The 21,392-nt window shown below is 32.7% G+C and overlaps 2 protein-coding genes across 3 annotated transcripts in view; one reads left to right on the top strand and one right to left on the bottom strand.

The window, feature by feature from the left end:
- Nucleotides 1–6,058, bottom strand: part of LOC129800663 (girdin) — a 49,429-nt gene extending 43,371 nt beyond the window's left edge. For both annotated transcript variants that reach the window (XM_055845223.1, XM_055845233.1), the window contains exon 1: nt 5,788–6,058. In XM_055845223.1, the coding sequence (XP_055701198.1) occupies nt 5,788–5,838 (51 nt within the window). In that variant the 5' untranslated portion in view covers nt 5,839–6,058. The remainder of the gene's footprint in view (nt 1–5,787) is intronic.
- A 521-nt stretch (nt 6,059–6,579) lies between these two features.
- LOC129801227 (serine protease inhibitor 88Ea-like) lies at nt 6,580–21,341 on the top strand. Its single transcript, XM_055846081.1, has 4 exons — nt 6,580–6,802; nt 13,143–13,572; nt 20,193–20,497; nt 20,561–21,341. The coding sequence occupies exons 2-4, from the start codon at nt 13,157–13,159 to the stop codon at nt 21,076–21,078; spliced, it is 1,239 nt and encodes a 412-aa protein (XP_055702056.1). The 5' UTR covers nt 6,580–6,802; nt 13,143–13,156; the 3' UTR covers nt 21,079–21,341.
- Nucleotides 21,342–21,392: the final 51 nt, after the last annotated feature.

Below are 21,392 nucleotides of genomic sequence, written 5' to 3'. Positions count from 1 at the left end.
CCTTCCACATTATTTATCAATTGCCACAATTCGAGGATATATTATTGTATAATTGAATTTCCTGCATGGCCATTGTCTCATGATGTCTCTGATGATCGATTAGAAATGATTACTTATGAGCTGGTAATTACTGAACAAAAGACTTCTTCTTCGTGTTTTGTCTAGTCACATTTCTGGGTGTGCTTGGAAGCATTTTAATCGTTCTCTCAATCACTCTACATGAGGAATTCCGTACACGTCTCAGGAGACCCAAGTGATTGTTTATATGACATACTGAAAGTCACGATTTTAGTGGGGCAATCTATCATTTTTAAGGGACAAAATTACCCACAAACGACACGAAGAAAAAGACCAACCGCATGTAAGACATTAAAGACTTTATCCTAAATGGATTTTAATGGGACGATTAGCTGAAGAGATTCACTGGATGATTTAATAAATATGAATGTAATGAATTTTTACAGTTGCAGCATAAATTCCTTAATATCTATCATCATCTATCAAACAAGTGTATCAATTAGGTGTGTTTCAAAAAATCAAACAACGGCTCTTCAATGCGGTTTTGAGTTAGACTTTCAAGGTAATTTATAAAGAAGTTTAACTGAGAGTAAATCTTTCTTAAACATGATGAAGCAAAACCAAAGTCAGAGAAGGACTTTTTTTTTATTTTTGCTATTAAGAGATTATCTTTTGATGTAATATTACATTAAGTTTTGAAATTGAGTATATTTGAGATACGAAAAGTTCGAAAATTTCTAAAAAGTTGATATAGGTATTTGACAAATTAAAAAAAATATATATAGCATAAAAAACTTGCTCAAGAGAAGCTATTCTATCTTTAGAATATGTCCCGTGTAGATGAGATACATGAGATATTTCAAGCCAAAAAAATCAAAATTATGAGACTAAATTACTAGATTTAACTCTAAAGAGGAGAAATCAATGATAATGTGAATCAAAGAATAAGACATAAAAGGGTACATTTTCACACATAACGTTATTTTGAGGTTGGTTTCTAGTTTTTACTGGCACATTCAAAGATTACAGATTTAATTAGGGCCTAATTCATATCAATAAGCTTACCTATAGCTTAGTACAAAAGAAAAAATGTATGTAACAAAAGCGACAAAATGAAATTTAATAAAGAACAAATTTCTATCTTTGTTACTTTCTTTGTAACAAATTCAACTAACGTCTAATTAGAATTAGTCCAATGACTCTAACTGGAAAATGTATTCTAACCTAGTATCGAATAAGTCGAATTTACTTGAGAATTGTGAAAAAAAATTGAGAAAAACCATGATGACCTCATGTAAAGAGCAAGAGAGAAAATGTAGTTTGGTTTGGACAAGAAGGTGTTTTTTGACTAATGGCATCTACACACTAGAAGTAATTTTCGTCAAAAATTTCCCTTTTAAAAAATTTTGACGATTCTACCTAAACTGATAAGGGAAATTTTCTTTAATAAAGCATTTTTTTAATTACTCCTAGTAAGTAGACGCCTTAAGTAACGTTAATTCCTAAATTTCGCGTTTGCGAAATTTTTCTCAATAAATTTTAAATTTGAAACCCCACACTGTTTTGTCTTGCAGTCAAGAAATCTTAATCAAGCAGACAATTTTTTTGGTATATTTTTTTTTAATGAGCACCTAAATTGTTCTAATTCTTCAATTAAAACCTTTTATTTTTATTTTTAAATTAGAGATTTTGTCCAAAAAATTTTTTAAAAAATCTTTTTGTTTCGTTTTGTTTCAAACTTTCAAGTTTCAAGTTTTCAAAATACCTGTGGTTTGTTATCACATGAAATAAGTTTTCATTTTGTTTCCTTGTAATGCACGATGGCTTTAAAAAAACAACTTGTTTGTATGGGAGCAGCTACCAGATAGATCTTAGAAACCACAAGTCATACGAAAGATACGACAGCTTTCAGCCGAATTTCATTAAAATCGGTTAACCCGTAGGGTTTCCAAAATCCCGGGATTTTTTTAAATTTCCGGATCCCGGGATTTAAATATTTCACCTATTTCACTAGTTCCGAATTTCGGGATCCCGGGATCCCGAAAATCTAGGATTTTAGGATCCCGGTTTTCGGGATCCCGATATTAAGAACCATTCGCGATCCCGGGATCTTCGGGTTAATAACCCGTTTTCGATAAAAAAAATATGTCAAAATTATGAATTCTCAGAAGGATATCGTTAATTTCCCAAGGACTGATAATCCTTTTTGACTTGGGTTTCTGACTTTTTTTTTAAGTCATACACCAATACTTATAAAATAAGCCTAGTTTCATCTTTAGCGAAGGGTTGAACCAGTTCCTGTACATTTCTGACCATTGTCCTTTAAGGGACGTATGGTAATATTAGGAAATTCGTACATTTTTTTGGAAAGGCAAAGTCTTAAAAAACAGCTCAGCTTCAAATGTTTGTAATTTTGTTACGAAGCTGCTTTTCATAGTTCGAATTTCTGTGTAATCGACTTTAAGCACTGTCCGATTTTCAGGAAATTACTCTAGTTTCGAAGTAGGAAAAGGCTCTCAGAGTGCGCACACACTTGGATTCAAACACTTCCAACACTTCATATTTTTCTCATGTTCCTCTAATGAATATGATCTAGGGTAATATATTATATTTTAATAGCCACTTTTTATTCACACATTTCTTGAAAATATAGGCCAGATTCATTAAAGGAATATGGGAAAGATATAAAGTGTTCGAAGCCAGAGTGCGGGCTAAGCCTGAAAGCCTTCCCCTACTCTAGAACAATTAGGGGGAGGTGAGGCTTTTTTTTTTTGATCCCCCCTTACCCTTGATATAGGTCTGAAGCCTATCGGCTTATTGTGACCAAGATCCCATTACAACTAAAACGCTTAACAATTAAACAAATGTCCTTAATAAAATTCTATCAGTATCAGTTATATTCTAATGTCGTTACTATTTAGGAACGTGACAATCTTTTTCAAGTGTCCTGGAAGCTTGTGCTCCATACACAGCTCTAAAATGTCCCTAACACAAAGATTAGGAGATATACGGCTGCAGGAGGTGGGGCTATTTTTAGCACATTGATACAGTATAGGGGAGACTGGGGCAAAAAGTCACAAAACGGATATTTTATTTTTTTACAAGCTACTCGATCGCTTCAAAAATTTCTAATTAGCACAGTTTTATAGGAAATTTACCGCTCTACAACTTTGTGAAAGTAATATTCCTCTATTTTGAAAGGAAATACGTTTATCGAGCCGATTCCTAAAAGGTAAATTTGTGACTATTCTCAAAAATGCTGGGGCAAATAGTACCAGACATGGGGTATTATCATATTTTGATTCGCTTTATTACGGGCTCCGGTAAATTTGAAAAAATACCGAGATATTTTCATAGAAAATTTATTCATCTACAGATCTACACCTTTGTGAAACACCGTTTTCTCTGCGAGAAAAGTGAGGAAAGCGCTTTTTAAGCTATTTTAGAAAAAAAAAAAACAAACAAACAAGAGACTGCAAATCGTTTGACCAATGCAAACAACAAGCTGCGAGACATGGTAATGACGTTTCTTTTCGCCGTGAGACATCATAAATTGCTTTGCTTTTTGTTACTTTTTGCTCTACACCTTTTGTTACTTTTTACCCCAAGTGGCCATTTTTCAAAGAATCCATATTATTTAGAAAATATTCACCAGTGCATCATTTTTGGAAAATAAGTAGGTAATAATTGTTATCTTCTGCAAGGAAAATATTTCAAAAATAGGACTAAAAATTTCGATATTTTTATTTTCTAAATTCCTTGTTCGAATTCTAAGAAACTTACGACATTGAAGGTCTATGGAGTCTATTTATAAAAAGAATTTAAGCCGCTATCCTTTTTACCTTGGAAGATATTGAATTTTGAATTTTTCGTTTTGTGACTTTTTGCCCCAGTCGCCCCTACTCTCGCTCAATCGGCTCTTTTTCAATCTGGCGCAAAATTTTGTTGACGATTTTATTTTAATGTTTTATTTTAAAGCAAATTTGTTCAAATTCGCTGTATTTCCCCTTGTTTTATCGTGATTCTTTAAATTCGAGCGCTTTTTGTGGAATGTATAACGATTTTGATGCTCAAATTTCTCGATAATTGGGATGACATTTTGCCCCATATGCCTGATTGAGAAAGAGTCTACTTTATATAGGTGGGACTACATTGATATATGGTTTTTTCGTCTATTTTTATGAAAAACATGTTGCGTGCATAGAAACACAACAAAGAAGGAAAGCTTTTGTTGTACAAAAAGGTGCTAAGGTGAAAGGAACACCTATTGAAGCCACTGACATTTTAGGAACTCGTGTCAGGACTTATTAACACACTACTCTGTACTCTGTATCATTTGGAATACGAAATTGAAAAATTTAGTCTTATCGAAAAACGCAGATTAATAAAAGAACGTTATAGTGTTAATAGGGGTTCCCTGTCGAAAAGGTGTTCCTTCGACCCTATATATCGCAAAATTGTATGTCTTTTATTTTATTAGGCTTTTTGTCAGATCTAAAAATTTGGAAAAATGTTTTTTTTTCTCTAAGTTATTTGACTCTTAACAACTAACACCCTCTTTTTCCATTTAACCTCTTTTTATATTAATATTTTTGAGAGTTGGATATAATCATTTTCCAAATTCTTATTCAAAAAAGAAATTGAATCTCTGAATATCTTGTTTTAGCGTGAATTTAATCCAATTTAATATTTTGATTTGATTCCAATTCGAGTCAAAATAATAAGGCGGTAACCTACATGAAATGAAACCATCTCGAGTGCCAAAATCTTGGTCAAGTGGACACATAAGGTCTGCCTCTTGGTGGGAAATCATCATTTTACATTGCACAATGATGTCACTCGACATAATGGTTATATTTTGGTAATTTTACGAATGGAATTAATTTAGAGTGAACAACAGAAGCTATTTGCTAGATATCTTCCTTGTCCACCATTTGAAGTACTTCCCGGGCTGGATGAGACCACCTGTGTGGGAAAAAAAGTGAGTCATACGGGACGCCGCGTGTTTGAAGTACCATGAACTTTATGATTAAGCTTTTTCTTTAACATTTTGTTATTCAATAGCGAGACACATTGTGCCGAGGTAACTTTTCTTTTGGTCGGGACTCTGCGGTGGAAGAGAAAACACGCAGGGAATTGAGATATGTGAAGAAATTCCTTTTTTCCTCTCAAGCAACTCCCAAGAGAATAGCAGAAATTTGAGAAGAGTCTCTTGTGTGGAAAAGTCAGGAATATGAGTGGAGTGTGCTGAACAACAAAAAAAGTAAGTTAACTCGGAGCCAGTGCTCCTTCCTTTTCCAGACAACCTTCTCTCCGATGGGAAGTGCCTGAGTGTTTGTTCAGGCCGATCGTCGCTGTACACCTGCTTCTAATCGCTTCAACAATAACAATGAAGAGATAACACAACACAAGAGGTACTCCTCCAGCAAAAAAAATAAATAAACACCAGAAAGTGTCAGGAATTTGACTGGGGCATTTAGAGGGGTACTAGGTGTAAGCATTTACTTTTCATTTATTTGATTTTAATTGGGAGGAACGGGAGGAACGATGCCAAAAGACCCCAAGATCTCTTGGACAATGAACCAGAGACTTTGCAGAGAGGCAGTGAACTTTTGTCTCCATTTTTGCTCTCTCGAATATGTGGCAAAAATGGCAAGAAATTAGCTTTTGCTCTAGCATGAATATATCATTACCATCTGAGGACAGATTTTCACAGAGATTTCTTTGGGAAAGTGCTGAAATTACTGGGAAAAATCAACAATCACTCACCCATGAAACAAGAGGCCCGTTCAAGAAGTCTTCGATTTCAGAGGCCGACATTTCTCCTCTGTCTTCTCATTGATTTTTTCCCATGAAATAATCAAAACACTCCACTAAATTTATCACCAAACACCACATCAGACACTTATGACCGTAAATGAGTGCACTTGGGTAATTATTTCATACTTTTTCACATAGTTTTTGGACAAAAATTGCAGACATCACTGAGCTCACGACAAACCAAACAAATAAAAAATCACTCAACTGACAAACGGTGTTGCCAGGTGCGATTTGAGGTGAAAATTCTGTTGGAACTGCCATCTAGTGGAGAAAAAATCTCAGCGACACCGTACAAAGCGCCCTCACAGTGGAGTGTATTGGCGGGAAGGTGTTCCCGCCAAAATGCATAATCTTGCTCGTCTTGCTCCAAATGGAAAAAAGATCGAGTGTTATACCAGCAAAAAGAACCCAAAAACAAGAATTTTCCGCATGTTTTTTTCCCCAAGTTAATTCAATTAATTTGTTGACATAGCAAATTATCTATCAATTGCCTCCTTTTGTTGAATTATTGCTGTTTTTCAGCGGAAAAAATCTTTCACCTCGTACAATGGTAAATTATAGAATCTTTTTATCCATCACAAAGGGTCACAAGAGAGCTATTGCAAAGAATGACAAAATGTATTTTATCGGCATGCCCACACATTAATGGTTTTTTAATGCATTTTTTGGAGGTGGATTTGGAGAAGACAATGCATGGAAAAAACGTGCCCGGATAAAAGAAAGCTATTTGAAATGCTTGGGGAAGGGGCAGACCCCAAGAGTCGTCATCAAAAGCCACTTTTAAACTGACGTATTTCTCACTGCGAATATCGCATAAATTTCCTCAGTGTTCATTCGACTGCCGAGTGAGTAAGACATCCACAAAATAGCCGCAAAAGTGATTGTTTCCAGTGAGAAAAAAAACCTTCAGTTTTTATTTTATTCAATTAAAATTTCCCACCCAGATTTTGTGTGAACACACAAGGTTGGTATTACGACAGGGTTTGTGTGGTGGAAAATGTAGAGAAATTGACGATTTTAAAAGAAAAAATAGTGACTAAAAAATCTGATAGAAGAAAAACCGGATTTTGCGACAACGATAAAAACGTGAAAGTTTAATTAATTCAATCTCATCTCCATTTTGCATCAATTACTCAATTTTTCGCGGTCTTTTTAACCTCCTGATCCAATAGGATACCTCAAAATTTCCCCCCATAAGTCATATACGTGCCAATGGTGTGGACAAAAGGCATGCAAATGGATGATTTATTTACATATGTTCTCGACAATCGGCATTTACATATCACAGAGCTGTGAGTTGTGACTTTTTTTTTGCAATTTGTGGGGGGAAAACCCAGTCTTAATTGAGATTCAAGTGTGTTCCTTACCATGAGACAACACAGACACCATTTAATATTAGTAAAAATGCAGGAAAGAGACTCTGGTTATACAATTCTTTTGGAGGAGACTCCCAAATATGCTAATTTGCCCGCTACTAGTGCTACCAGCATCACCAGCATGATCACAAAATACCGTGATCGAAAGGGGTAATCGAGATCCCGTCTGTTATGTTTTTTTTTCGTTTTGTGATAATTTGGCCAAATTACTGGCCAAATAATTGTATCTTCCTTCATCTTCCATTCAATAGGAATTCAGAAAAACTTGGAACTGAAATATTTTAAGGGGGAAGGTCATGATAATGGTCACTAAAAGTTATAAATTTTTATAATTATATTTTTTTTAAGACTATAACCATAATAATCTGAAATTTTTATTCATTATCCTACTCATCAAATAAGATAAAAAAAAGTTATACGATAATAGTAATACACGCGTTGATATTGCGTAACGGTCACGGTCAATGTAATTCCAAGAGCTTTTTATGTAAAGAATTAAAAAAAAAACAATATTTTGTATATAATATTTAACTTTAAATATAGGGGAAGGCTATTAGGCTTCGCACAAACTCTGGCTTCTAACAATTCATATTTTTCCCATTTCCTTTAATGAATCTCTCGTGGTCTTTTTTTATTTATTTATTTTTTAATTTAGTCTTAAGTCACACATTTTTGAAAAGAATAGGTTAGATTCATTAAAAAAAATATGAGAAGAATGTGAAGTATTCGAAATAATAAAGTAAATTTATTTATTTATTTTATTTTATTTTCCGCAGTCAAGTCATTTTGTACATTTTTTAATTTTAAAAGAATATTCATAATAGATATCCTTTATTTTTAATCTCTTGTACCGGGCGTGATTCAATTTTACAATAACTGTGATAATTATGAAGAGCCAGAGATTTCACCGCCCAAGAGTTGAACGCTCTTACCAATTACGCTACGAGATCTACAAGGTCCCTTACATTATAAAATTTAACTTCTTAAAATTTATTTTTTGTACAATTTTTAAGACATAATGCCTATTTTGAGAATTTTAAACTAGAATAATTAATTTCTCTAATTTTTCCTAACGTAATATTGTTATATTTTATGAAATTTTCGAAAATTTGAAAAAAGAAATTTTGTAAAAGAAAACAAAATGGGAATTAAATTTGAAATAAAGAAAAAGAAAAAGAAAATAAAAAAAAGCAAAATATTTTAGCTTTAGAATGAGTTTTAATCACACAGAAAAAAATAATGTGCAAAAATGTTCGTTAATATTTGTGAATTCCTATGGGGGAGTTACAAAATGCTGTGAATCGTAAAACTCACAAACAAGTTCGTAAATGTTTGTACTTTTTTCACAAACATTGTTCGTAACATGATCATTTGGCGAACATTTTTTGTACTTTTACAAACATTTGTTCGTAAATGTTCGTAAACACACAAAAAATGTTTGTAAAATTTTGTCTTTTGTTCGTAAATGTTCGTAAAATGTTCGACAGGAAAATAAAAATTTACGAACAAATGACAAAATTTTACTTTTTTTGTGTTTACGAACATTTACGAACAAATGTTTGTAAAAGTACAAAAAATGTTCGTCAAATGATCATGCTACGAACAATGTTTGTGAAAAAAGTACAAACTTTTACGAACTTGTTTGTGGGTTATACGATTCACGAGCATTTCGTAACTCCCCCATAGGAATTCACAAACATTTACGAACATTTTTACAAAAAAAAAATGTTCCGTGCAAGGTTTTAGAAATATTAAAATTCCCAAACTTCTTACACAGAAAAAAATCTTTTTCGTAATTGTTTATAAATGTTTGTGAATTCCCACTGCGGAATTAAAAAATACTCGTAAAACGTATAACCCACTAAAAGGTTTGTAAAAGTTTGTACTATGATCCCTTGACAAGAGCATTTTTAGTTCGTTTACAAAAATTTGTTCACACATTTTTGTTTGTCCAGCAAAACTTTACGAACATTTTTTCTTTACGAACAATCTTTCTTTTCTTCGATAAAGGACAAAATTTTACGAATATTTACGAACAAATGTTAGTAAAAGAACAAAAAGTGCTCATCAAATATTGTTCATATAAGGAACAGTGTTTGTCAAAATACAAAATTTTACGAACTGTTTGGTTACGTATTTCGTAAACCCGTAGTGAGAATTCACAAACATTTACGAAATATTTTTTTCAGTCTATATATAATATGTTTTATCAAAATATTTAGAAATATCTTAGTAATATTTTGCAAAATTTCGATAAAGTTACATCAAGTATGAAATAGAGTTACATGAAATAGAGTTCGAGAATTTGAGCATAGGTCAAATTCTTAAACACAACCAGTTACAGCTGATTACTGCTTACTGTTTATTTTGTTTTTCGATTGATTAATCGGAAATTTATCTAAAACCAAAATCAGTTATCTCGTACAACACTCCATTTTGTATTAATCCGAGATACTTTCCCTTTTTCTAATCAATGAAGCAAAATTATCTTTATAAAATATATTGTATTAGTCAGCAACCAGTCAAAAACGTTATCTTGTTACTAAAACTAAAACATTGATTTTGATTTTAGAGCAATCTTTATGTATCTCTGAAACAGAGTACATATTTTCGCAATAATTTTGTTTTATTCGACATTATTACTTAAAAATATAAATTGACTAAATATTCGACTTTTTACAAATTATTTTTATAACAATTCAATCGGAAAGTAAATAAGGTGAATTACTCTCACTCGACCGGTGGCTCAATTTTTGAATGTTTGATGGTCAATTTCGTCAATTTCTATGAATTTGTCACTGGTTCGTATTATTCATGGAATAATTGATCTATTTATGTTAGATCATACGCAAAATATTATAGCAAATATAAATAAATTGAATAAATAAATCTACCGGTCGAGACGAGGAACCGGTCGAGCGAGGGTACTTTACCTTACAAATGAGTTAAAATTTTAATTGTGAGGTTAAATTTGGAATTCTGGACAGCTTGATCAATTTAATTCCGGTCAAATTATTTTAGTAATCTTTATATCTAATAATCACATTATTCCACTTTATGTTTTTTTTTTAAATCTAATTTTATGGGAGTTTTCTGAACTTTAAATTGTGGGTTCTGAAACTGCGCGTTGTTTGAGATCCTATATTTTTAATTTACGACCAAATAAGCTCGTTTGGTAATAGAATGTAATTACAATTTTTTATTAACTTTACAAAACGTTTGACAAAATTAACCCTTTAAGGACGATTGGAACACCGGTGTCCCATAAAGAAAATAATTTTTCTTGACTATACTTAAATTTATTTTTTTCTTATGTCTGTACATAATCGTAAAGTAGAAGGTTCAAGGAGTGTAGAATATATTTTGCAAATCTCTAGCTATTTACTATGTAGTAAATAATTAAGCTCAAAAATGGCGAATTTTTAAATTCTCAAATTCATAATAGATTTTATTTATTTTTTATACTTCCATTTTTTTTAAGCAAAACCCTTTTGGCAATAAAAGTTATAATACTCGTACGAAATGTTTTTCATTAACTCTTTCGTCTCTTTTGGGACTGTAGTACCCAAAGAAGCATATGAATATTCTATGAAAAACAATGTTTTTTAATTATTCACAACTGATATAAATCCGATTCTTGTGGATGATTACAAACTATAAGGATGTCCAAATGTGAGATATTTTTTGTAGGACCTCAATTAATTCCTGAGCTTAGATATTTTTGATTAAAAATTGTGAAATTGGCTTGCAGCATATGCTGCGGTCCGGAAAGAGTTAAAGCGAAAATTATTATTCATTGGTATTGTCAGAAAAATTACTTAAATTTTTGGGCTATTTTTGTCCCTATCGTTCATAGAAGCACAAAAGACACCGAATCAGACTCTGTTGGACTTTCCAAGGTTAGATGTAAGACTTATCATTGATTATGTTTCTCAGTTTAATTTTTATTATTGATTTTCAGTCCGTAAAAAATGTCTCGTCGTTAAAGGGTTAAGGATTATAATGTTGCGGAGGTGTTGGATGGTTATAAATAGACCGAAAGAGGTGGTGATCGAATCGAAGATGAGTGCATGAGGCGAAATGGTTTATCTTTCCCCTGTTCCATTCCTCCTCGAACGGCGATATGTATAATTTGGAAAAAAAATTTAACTATCGTATAACAACTTATAATTAACTCATGTTCTCATGAAATAATCAGAATATTATAAATTAAATCATGATAAAAGGTATTGAGGTGAAGTGCCCAAGGTACAACTTTTGAATGAAATTTTTACAATCATTCTATAGTATGAACTTGTAGATAAGAGAAAAAGTAATTTTTATTAGTTTTTTTTTATATAACTTTATTTGATTCTTCAGTGAAGAGGGAAAGAGAGCAACTCAGATGGGATCGGGTTTGATGCAATCGATCGCGATCTATATAACAAACACTTTAAAATGCAATTAGATGATGTTTATCATTCACAATTGTAAGCAAATTCAATTAATAAATCCGCAGAACCTTGCAATTATCTCTTTTAGCAAGGTTGTGTCACAAATATCGCACATGATGATGGGATGATCGAGATTGATCGCGATGATCGCGAAATTTTCAGGAAAGTTTCATACAATTGGATCATACGTTCAGAATTCGGCTATAGGCTATATACACAAAAATTGAGATCATGCCAGTTGGTGCAAAAAAAAGTCCATCAACCGGAATGGGGAGAAAGAGAAAAGATGCGGGGCCAGTACAATTTGGTCAGAGAATATGAACAAAAGACTTTGCGATAAGATCGGGGAAATCCAAGCAAAAAAACATACGATCCAGATTCATAATGAATTTGACTGAATCATCGTGCTCCATTCCAAGGGTACAAAACATGGGTAATTGGAAATATGTTTGTGCGGCTTTTAGAGGTCACGGTTAGCTGAGATAAACACTTTCAGATGGGCATAAGAAGAGTTGATGAGTGATCGTGATCTTTGCAAATGTCCGGCTTTTTGCGGTACTTCTCAGAAATGAGAAATTGTTGAAGACTTCTGGATAATTTCAATAAAAAAAACGTAAAAGATTCAAATGTTTTTCTTCAGAGAAAAATACAATAGAGAAGATTTGGAGCACATTTAGATGGGGAGTATCAGGAAATCACATTCAACTATTTGCTGATCATTAATTTGTTTTTATCGTCGTAATTTTTATTTGTTCATAGTTTTACGGGAAAATTTCACGCTTTTAACGATTTTTGTTACATTCAATGGTTGTTTTTTCAACTTTATTCGTGTTTTTTTTTTAAACAATAATTTGTTCAATACGTTGTCAGTTCATATTTTTATTTTTCATCACTCCAGCTCGATCATGCTTCTCAGAAAATGGTATATTTTAAAATTTTTTTTTCTTGTGATTTAAAACAAATCAGTCCTTGGGGAAATTCAGAACATTATTTCTTTAATTGTTATTCGCTTTTCTTTAATGCTGCATTGAAGTGCTGATTTATGATTTTCCGCTCGATCGTTTGTGGAAAACACTAAATTACCCACAAGGAGGAAACAGAAAGTAAAAAAAATAAATAAATTCACTGATATGCACAAGAAGTTTGTTTTAAAAGCAGCAATTACTTGTTCATTTAAAATTCCACATAAATTATCCGCGACAATTTGCTGGGTCAAGAGCCAATTTAAATCATTGACAAAAAAAGTCGCCAAAAATAGTTAATGTGATAAAATTAATGACAATTTCGGTATACATCATGAATCATGCAATTTCTTCACAAGAGGAGAAATACCACAAATCCCCACAAATTTTGTCCAATGGAGAAAGTGAAGTTCACAGACTTTGACGTCATTCTTTTCTTCATTCAACATGATCGCGAAACATTTCCATGAAGTGAAATGAGAGCCTATACGAGATGTAATTCCCAGCTAATTGATATGATATTTTCTTTACAGCGGAAGTACCCACAATGCTATGCAAGATCTTTCTCCTGGCGATCATCGCCACATTGGTCAGGTGTGATTGCTTGTCGGAGAATGATGTTTCGGGGATCTTCAATAAAGACGCCAAAGTTAATCTATACACTGGTCAGCAGGCATTTACATTGTCCCTCCTGGATGCCATCAACAAAGCTACACCGAATGAGAATGTATTCTTCTCGCCATATAGTACATATCATGCCCTCCTACTAGCCTATTTTGGCGCCAAAAACCAGACTGAAGATAATCTGAGGAAGACCCTCAAGCTTGAGTGGGCTGACAGCAAGTTCGACGTGATGCAGGCATACAGGATTGAGACACACGAAAGAGCTCGTCGGAGTCAAAACAGTTCAGTGGAATTTACGTCAGCTGATAAACTCTATTTTGCACCAAAAGTGGAAGTCAAGTGAGTAACAAACACTGATTAGAAGTCTTAGAAGTGGAATAGTGTTTTTAACCTTCTTAACCCATTATCTGTTCAACGATTTCTAATTTCTATATTTAAAAAAAATAGGGGAGGAAATATCCTAAAATCTTATGCTCTAGACACACTTACGATTTAAGCCGAGAGACGACTTAGTGGAAAATTATGGAAATGAAGTTTAACCATTATGTCGAGTATAATTACACTAAGCCGTTTCTCAGCTAATCCTCAGGTCTGTCAAGGCCCTTATATTTCAAAATATAAGATTTTGGGACATTAGAAAGGCTTTATTCAGTAGGGGAATTCTGTAACGATATGACAATGTCATATGACAAATTTTCATGGCAAATTCGTTACTAGGACAACATTAACCCTTTAACGACGACGAGACAGTTTTCGCTGACCGAAAATCAACAATAAAAATGAAACCGATAAAGAAAACTTATGAAACGTCTGACATATAACCTTTGAAAAGCCAACAGAGTCTGATTTGGTGTATTTTTTGTCTCTATGAACGATAAGGGCAACAATAGCCCAAAAATTTAACTCTTTCGCGTCTTTAGGGTAATGTCATGACTCGGGGAAAAAAGTTTTTTTTGGGTATTTACATTAATTGAAATCTATCTGTTCGTGCACGACATCATAATAGAAGGATGTAAGATTCTTGGCTCATTTTCTCAAGACTCCAGTTAGATTTCAATTAATGTAAATAGCCAAAAAGAAACTTTTTTCCCCGGGTCATATATGACCCTAAAGACGCGAAAGAGTTAAGCAATTTTTCTGACGATACCAATGACGGATAATTTTCACTCTATTGAAAATTATTATGTTTGAGTATTGTAGTTTCTTTTTCCAAAACGGTTTTGCTTAAAAAAAAGTTGGAAGTATGAAAAATAATTAAAATCAGTTTTCAATACGGGAATTTAAAAATTCGTAATTTTTAAAGTTAAAAATTTACTATATAGCAAATAGCTGGAGACTTGCAAAAAATATCCTATATTCCTTCAACTTTCTACTTTGCAATTACGTAGCAACATAAGAAAAAAAAATAACTTTAGGTAGTCAGAAAACATTATTTTCTTTATGGGACACCGGTGTTCCAATCGTCCTTAAAGGGTCAAAGCCCAGTGAGCATTGGATGACAATTGCTGGGAGCTCTATAAAGCTCTTAGTAATTGATAATAATGAATCTTATTTTCGATAAGTTTATCCGCATTTACCACATAAAAAAAATTTGCATTTGCCATATGACATTGTCATACTGTTACAGAATTCCCCTACAGGTAGTTTGAATGAATTAACTACAATCACCTAGTAAGGAATTTAAGTAAAACAGCGAGCCAAATTTTAAATTGTCAGCTTGTATTTCAGTTAGTATTTCCCAAAGAAATGTTTTTCGGCCGCAAAAATAAGAATTTTCTCGCCAAATCGAAAAGAGTCCAATTTTTATGAACCTGAATTTATTGAAAAATCAATAAAATCTTTTACTAAACCTTAAATCTTTATATATTTTGGAAAAACCACTTGGGAACTGTTTTAGACAAACCAATTTAGGAATAGTCTTTCTAAATTAGTTTAGAAACTGATTTAGACAAAAGCACCAAAATGTAGGGACGACTCAAGCTTCGGACAATTCAATTTTTTCTCTATGTTCCCTATGGATTTCATCCATAGCTCTTTTCTGAAAATTTGAGGTATTGGAGTACCTATTAAAATATAATATTATAATGGGCCAAATTAATTTATAACACACTGAAAAAAAAAAGATTTGTGCGAAGCATAAATCGTCCAAAGGTAGCGCGCTTTCCGCTACTCATGGTTCTGAGTAGCTTCTTTTTTGGAGGAAATTTGACTTCAAGCTTGGGAATAATGTCCCAAAAATATTCTTATATCAAAAAGGATTTAAGCTTTACTTGAAAAATCGCCATAAATCCTATTTATGGTTCAGATAGCCAATAAGCTTTTTCATTGGTTTTTCAATAAGTGAATATTAGCTTTTTTTTTTTTAAAGAAAAAGGTATAAAAAGTATTTTTTAATTATATCAATTTATTTGTAAAGGTGAAAACTTTTACAATTGAACTTTTTTTTAAGAATTAAAAATTGTGAAAATTATTGGTAATGGCTCCGGCACACCTTTTAGACCAAGAAAATTTCATGAAATCAAAATTCACATCACTTTCTTTCTCAAACATTTTGCATATGTCTATCTCATTCTTTCGCGCCCAAAATTAGATTGAACTACATTTAAATTGATCTGATGCTCAAATGAAGAAGAAGAGTCCGAAAGAGTGGGGTAGACATATGCAAAATGTTTGATAAAGAAAGATGAGTGAATTTTGATTACATGAAATTTTCCTGATCTGAAAGGTGTGCCGGAGCCATAAAGAAAACATTCTAATGAAAAGAAAACTTTTCTAGTTTCGTGGAAAGTTTAATAAAGTTTTTTCATCAAGTTGTATATAGAAAGTTTGATATTGTCTCGGTTTTGATAATATTTCCTTCATTCTATATCTTGATTTGAATTCTAATGACTTCTACACACCATTTAGAATATTTAGATCAGGAAAATTTCATAAAGCTGAAATTCACATCCCTTCCTTTCTTAAAAGTTTTGCATGTGTCTGTCCTACTCTTTCATATTCTTCTTTTTCATTTAAATATCACGGCAAATTAATTTTAGTTCAGTCCAATTTAGAGACCGATAGAGTGGGATAGACTTATGCAAAACTTTCGAGAAAGAAAGGTAACACGGATTTTGATTTCATGAAATTTTACCGATCGAAAAGACGTGCTTGAGGCATAAGAGACAAATTCTTTTTTTATTACATAACTATTAATCTATAAAAAGATAATTCAAAAGTATGAACATTCTATCTCAAGAATTTCTATTGTCTTAATGGGTTAGGACGATACAGACTTATTTAACGAAAAGCAAAGTTATAGGGGAAAGTGCTGTCTCTTCGAATGTTCATGCCTTCGAATAATGTGAATTTTTTTTTGTTTTTCGTAAGAGATTTACATTAAATTATATGGAATTATCAACAATTGATGATAAGCCAACTAATATTTAATAGAAATGTGTAAGTCTCTTTGGAAAATCAAAAGAAAATTCCCATTATTCGCAAGTATGAACGTTCGAAGGGAGAGTACTTTCCCCTGTGCAAAATGAGAAATGAAAATTTACTGGCAGATAATTCAATTTTGTTTTTAATTGAATTTAAATAAAAAATACATGGCTATAGAATGCAAAAATAAGAAGAGGAATAATTTATGATTTCATAAACATAAATTGGATTAACAAAACAGTGTTTTAACGCTTGGAATAAAAGAATTAATCCTTGCGTATAAAGCTTTTTTTCAAAGAAAAAATGTTATATCCCGCAAATTAAATATAATATTATGGCAAGTTTTATGTAATTGACCATGGGCGAGAAGATCTTAATTCATTGATTGATTTATATAGTGATGCATTTACTGAATTAAATATAATAAAATATTTTACAAGTTCATTTTGGTGACAAATTTCATTGTAAAAGAAACAATTTTTATCTTTATTATCGCAATAAATAAACTATCAAAATGCATGAAAAAATTTTTACAAAATAATCTTAAATCTTATTAGATCAATTTTGTAAATATATAAAGGAAATATATTGCAAAATTCTCATTCTTCATGATTCTTCATTGATTTTAGAAGACTATTTGCTGATGCAAAACGTTGTCTAAAAATCTTTATGCTTTCGCTGGGGATGATACTCAATGGGTTAAAATGGGTAAATTACTCAATAAATTTATTTACAAATTAGCATTCAATGAATAATATTGCTCTTCGAGGAAATTGATAAGAATCTTTGATTGATTGCAGTTTCTTTATGAATTGATAAGGCCATGTTTATAATTTTAAAATTTTCCTATGGGCATTTCCTTGTTGCAAATTCGTCATTAAACTCCCAGTTAGAAAAACTGTATAATATACGTTGCAACACATATTATTTTTATTTTTGGAATTTTCAATTTATTTGATTTATCTTATTTATCAATAAGATATAAAACAAGTAAGAGAAAAATATTCTTGTCAAAATATGATTATTTGTAATATAAATACAATCTGAGATCTGTTGATTACACGGAGAAAAAAATTACAGAAATTTGTTTGTAAATGTTTGTGAAGCCCTACTAGTTAATTTACGAAATGCTTATAAATCGTACAACCCACTAAAAACTTTCTAAGTTTATATTTTTTTATAAACATTGTTCGTAGGTAAGATGATGACTTAAGGAGCATTTTAGTGTTTTAGAAAGATTTGTTCTTCGTACATTTTTGTTTGTCTAACAAAACTTTACAAAAAAATACCAAAATTTTACGAACATCTCTGTGTGGTTACAAATAAATGTTCGTAAAAGGACAAAAAAATGGTCATCAAGTGATCATGTTACGAACCATATTTGTGAAAAAGAATAGACTTTTAGAAACTTTTTCGTGGGTTGTACTATTTACGAGTGTTTTTCCTAAGTTCCCAGTGAGAATTCACAAAAATTTACAAACATTTTACAAAGTGCTTTTTTCTGTGTACACTGAGAAAAAATGAGGGTGCGATTAACTTTTTTTCCTTATAACTTTAATACTTTTTAGGTGTAAAATTATAATAACATTTTTTAATGTTAATTTTACACCTTTTTAAGGGTAAAATTAACATGAAAAAGGGTAACTTTAACCCATAATACACCTAAAAAGGGTAATATTTACACCGATTTTGGATCAATACTGCAGGGTAAAATTAACATTTCCGGAATGTTATTTTAACTTTTCCGGATTTCTCACAGTGTAGCAATAGGGAGAAATTTGAGCGTTTTTTTAGTTAAAAAAAAATAGTAAAATGTGTGGGTAAATTTGCTATAGCTTTGCAAAATTCTCTAGGAAAAAAACAAAATCACAAGTTTCAGCTATTGGCGAAGTCTGAGCTTTTAGCGAACTGATTTAAATTTAAGCAGATTTACAGATCGTTTTTTAGAAGATCGACTTTTACAAATAATGCTATTTGATTACGTATAAAAATTAATGAATATATATAACCACGGATAACTCTACTATGGATAGTAGGAGGAAGTGGAGCACCTTTGAAATTGGGATTTTTCTCCTATGTTTAAGTGGAACTGAGCCATATTATAATGTAATTTAGCTTCTCAATCGGTTTGTGCAGCTAAATTGTCACGATAATGCTCAATTTTATTTAAAAATACGTGAAAAATCCCAATTCCAAAGGTGCTCCGATTTCAAAGATGCCCCACTTCCTCCTAGGTAGAAATTTTTATGTTTACTTCAATAAAAAATTAACATGTTTTTTAGCACATTAAGTTCTCAAGTGCTTCTACATAATCGACTTTTTTTGTATTGGTTCCTGTTACGACTCTGTCTGGTGGTTTTAGAACACAGCGAGGACTAAAGAAAACAGTCGAGACAGGAACCAATACAAATTAAAGTCGATTACGTACAAGCACTTAAGAACATCCATGTATTAAAAACCATGCCATGTGCTAAAAAAGGGAAAATCTTTTTCCTAAAAATGTTTCTACAGTAGAGCCTCGCTATAGTCCATATTTGGTTCCAGATTTGACACTTGGGTCGCACTATAGTCCATGTCATTTTTTGAAATTATCAAGGACTTTTAGTATTGATATTGCTCGACGGCTTCCACTTTCTTTGCGATTGTGGTACTTGTCCTCGCTCTCTTCATTATGGATCACAATTATCACAACTACTCAATAAAGTTTGCCAAAAATATTAAAATAATTATGACAACATTGCATGTCGCGTACTAAAAACCATAACCTAACTTAAAATCAGTGTTTTGAAATCAACGGTCGATAAATTGTGGATTATAGAGCGATGGTCTATAGCGGGGTTCTACTGTAGTACATGACTGTTCTCAAGTGTTTCTGCATTCCCGACTTTTCTCTGTGTTGGTTCCTGTCTCAACTGGTTTCCTCAGTCCTCTTCGTGTTCTAAAACAACCAAACAGTCGAGACAGGAACCAACACAAAGAAATGTCGATAATGCAGAAGCACTTCAGAACAGTAAAGTGCTTAAAAAACTTCGATGTTTTAATCTAACATCAAATCATATTATTTTCAGATGCACTTTTTATTCGCTTTGTTTGCACTACTACAGGACACGAACGACACGAAAATTTCTATCTATTCTCCATAGAAGAGTTATCCGCGTGATATAACCTATTGGAACTGGTAGGGGAAAGTGCCCTTGATTTACTTACACGGTCCCAAGCTTTACAATGACTAAATTTTTCGTATGCTTTTCAATAAATGTGACTCATCTTTTCTATATTTTAAAAAACTAGGGGAAAATGTCTTGTTTTTAAAATATATTGCGGAGTCGTATTTATTCAGAAACATAGGAAAAATTTAGTCATTGTAAAGCTTGGAACCGTGCAAAGCATGGGTACTTTCCCCAATAGACTTGTTAGGGTTTCCAAGACCTTTCCAACGAACCCAAACTTGTTCAAATCGGTTGAGAAATATGTTGTCTAGAGTCTTTTGAATCTCGTAATTAACAAATAATAATTTTATATGTACCTCTTTTCAGGGAGTGCATGAAGGATCTTTTCCACGACGAACTCGAGACACTGGACTTTGAGAAGGATCCTGAAGCTGCTCGAGAGACCATAAACAAATGGGTTGAAGATGTGACGAAGAACAATATCAAAGATATCCTCGTTCCTGGGTCACTTTCCGCCCAGACAACTGTTGTCCTGGCCAATGCGGCTTATTTCAAGGGATCGTGGGCATCAAAGTTTGACCCTGATTTGACACAGAAAGAGATCTTCTATGCATCAGCAGAGAAACAGACATTTGTTGACATGATGAGCAAAAAGGGACATTTTAATCATGGTAAGGTTGATGGAGGGAGCAGTTGAAGAGAGATTTTCAAATCATTTTGCTGTTTTCTTGTAGCTCTGAATGAGCATCTGGGAGCTCATGTGTTGGAAATTCCCTACGAAGGTGATGGTACTGAGATGTCCTTCCTGGTTTTCCTGCCACCCTTCACACCAAATGGTCTTGACAGTGTTCTGGAGAAATTGAATCCGGAAAGTCTTCAGCGAGCTCTGGATGATGGAACATCGCGGGAAGTGGATCTAAAGCTGCCTAAATTCTCTTTTGAGAAGAGATATGAATTTGTGCCAATTCTGGAACGCATGGGAGTTGGGGATCTCTTCCAGTCTACCGCAAATCTAGCTGGATTTTCAGACAGTCACAAAATTTCCCTGGACGATGCTGTGCACAAAGCAAAGATTGATGTTGATGAGTCTGGATCGACAGCTGCTGCAGCCACTGTTCTGTTCTCCTTCCGCTCATCTCGACCACTTGATCCTCTGCAGTTCCACTGCAATCATCCCTTCCTCTTCCTCATCTACGATCACCGATCACGAGCAATTCTCTTCTCTGGCATCTACCGTGGCCCTGAAAATTAATCCCACAGCGACTCTTCCTGGCAAACTTCCTAAATTTCCTAGTAGTTCTTGTACCTCCTAAGCGATCCTAAATTATAACACTCTGTGGGAATATTTCCGTGTCCCATGCTGTGTGCGTCTCTTTGAGTGAAAGGTGAGTGAATGGATTGATGTGAGAAGAATATTTGTGAACTTTTTTTTTATTATTCAGTCATTTTAATATCTTGTGTTAATATTGTATAATTTTTTTTTCAAATAATAAAGAAAAAAGAGATGCTGATTCAGTCGATTTTTGTTTTTTTTTGTGGAGCAGGGAAGCAATTGAATAAAGGATC

The sequence above is a fragment of the Phlebotomus papatasi genome, chromosome 1 (genome assembly GCF_024763615.1).
Source record: "Phlebotomus papatasi isolate M1 chromosome 1, Ppap_2.1, whole genome shotgun sequence".
Classification (NCBI taxonomy): Eukaryota; Metazoa; Arthropoda; class Insecta; order Diptera; family Psychodidae; genus Phlebotomus; species Phlebotomus papatasi.
Note: the sequence above shows the minus strand (reverse complement) of the source record. Positions and strands in the feature narration are given on the sequence as shown.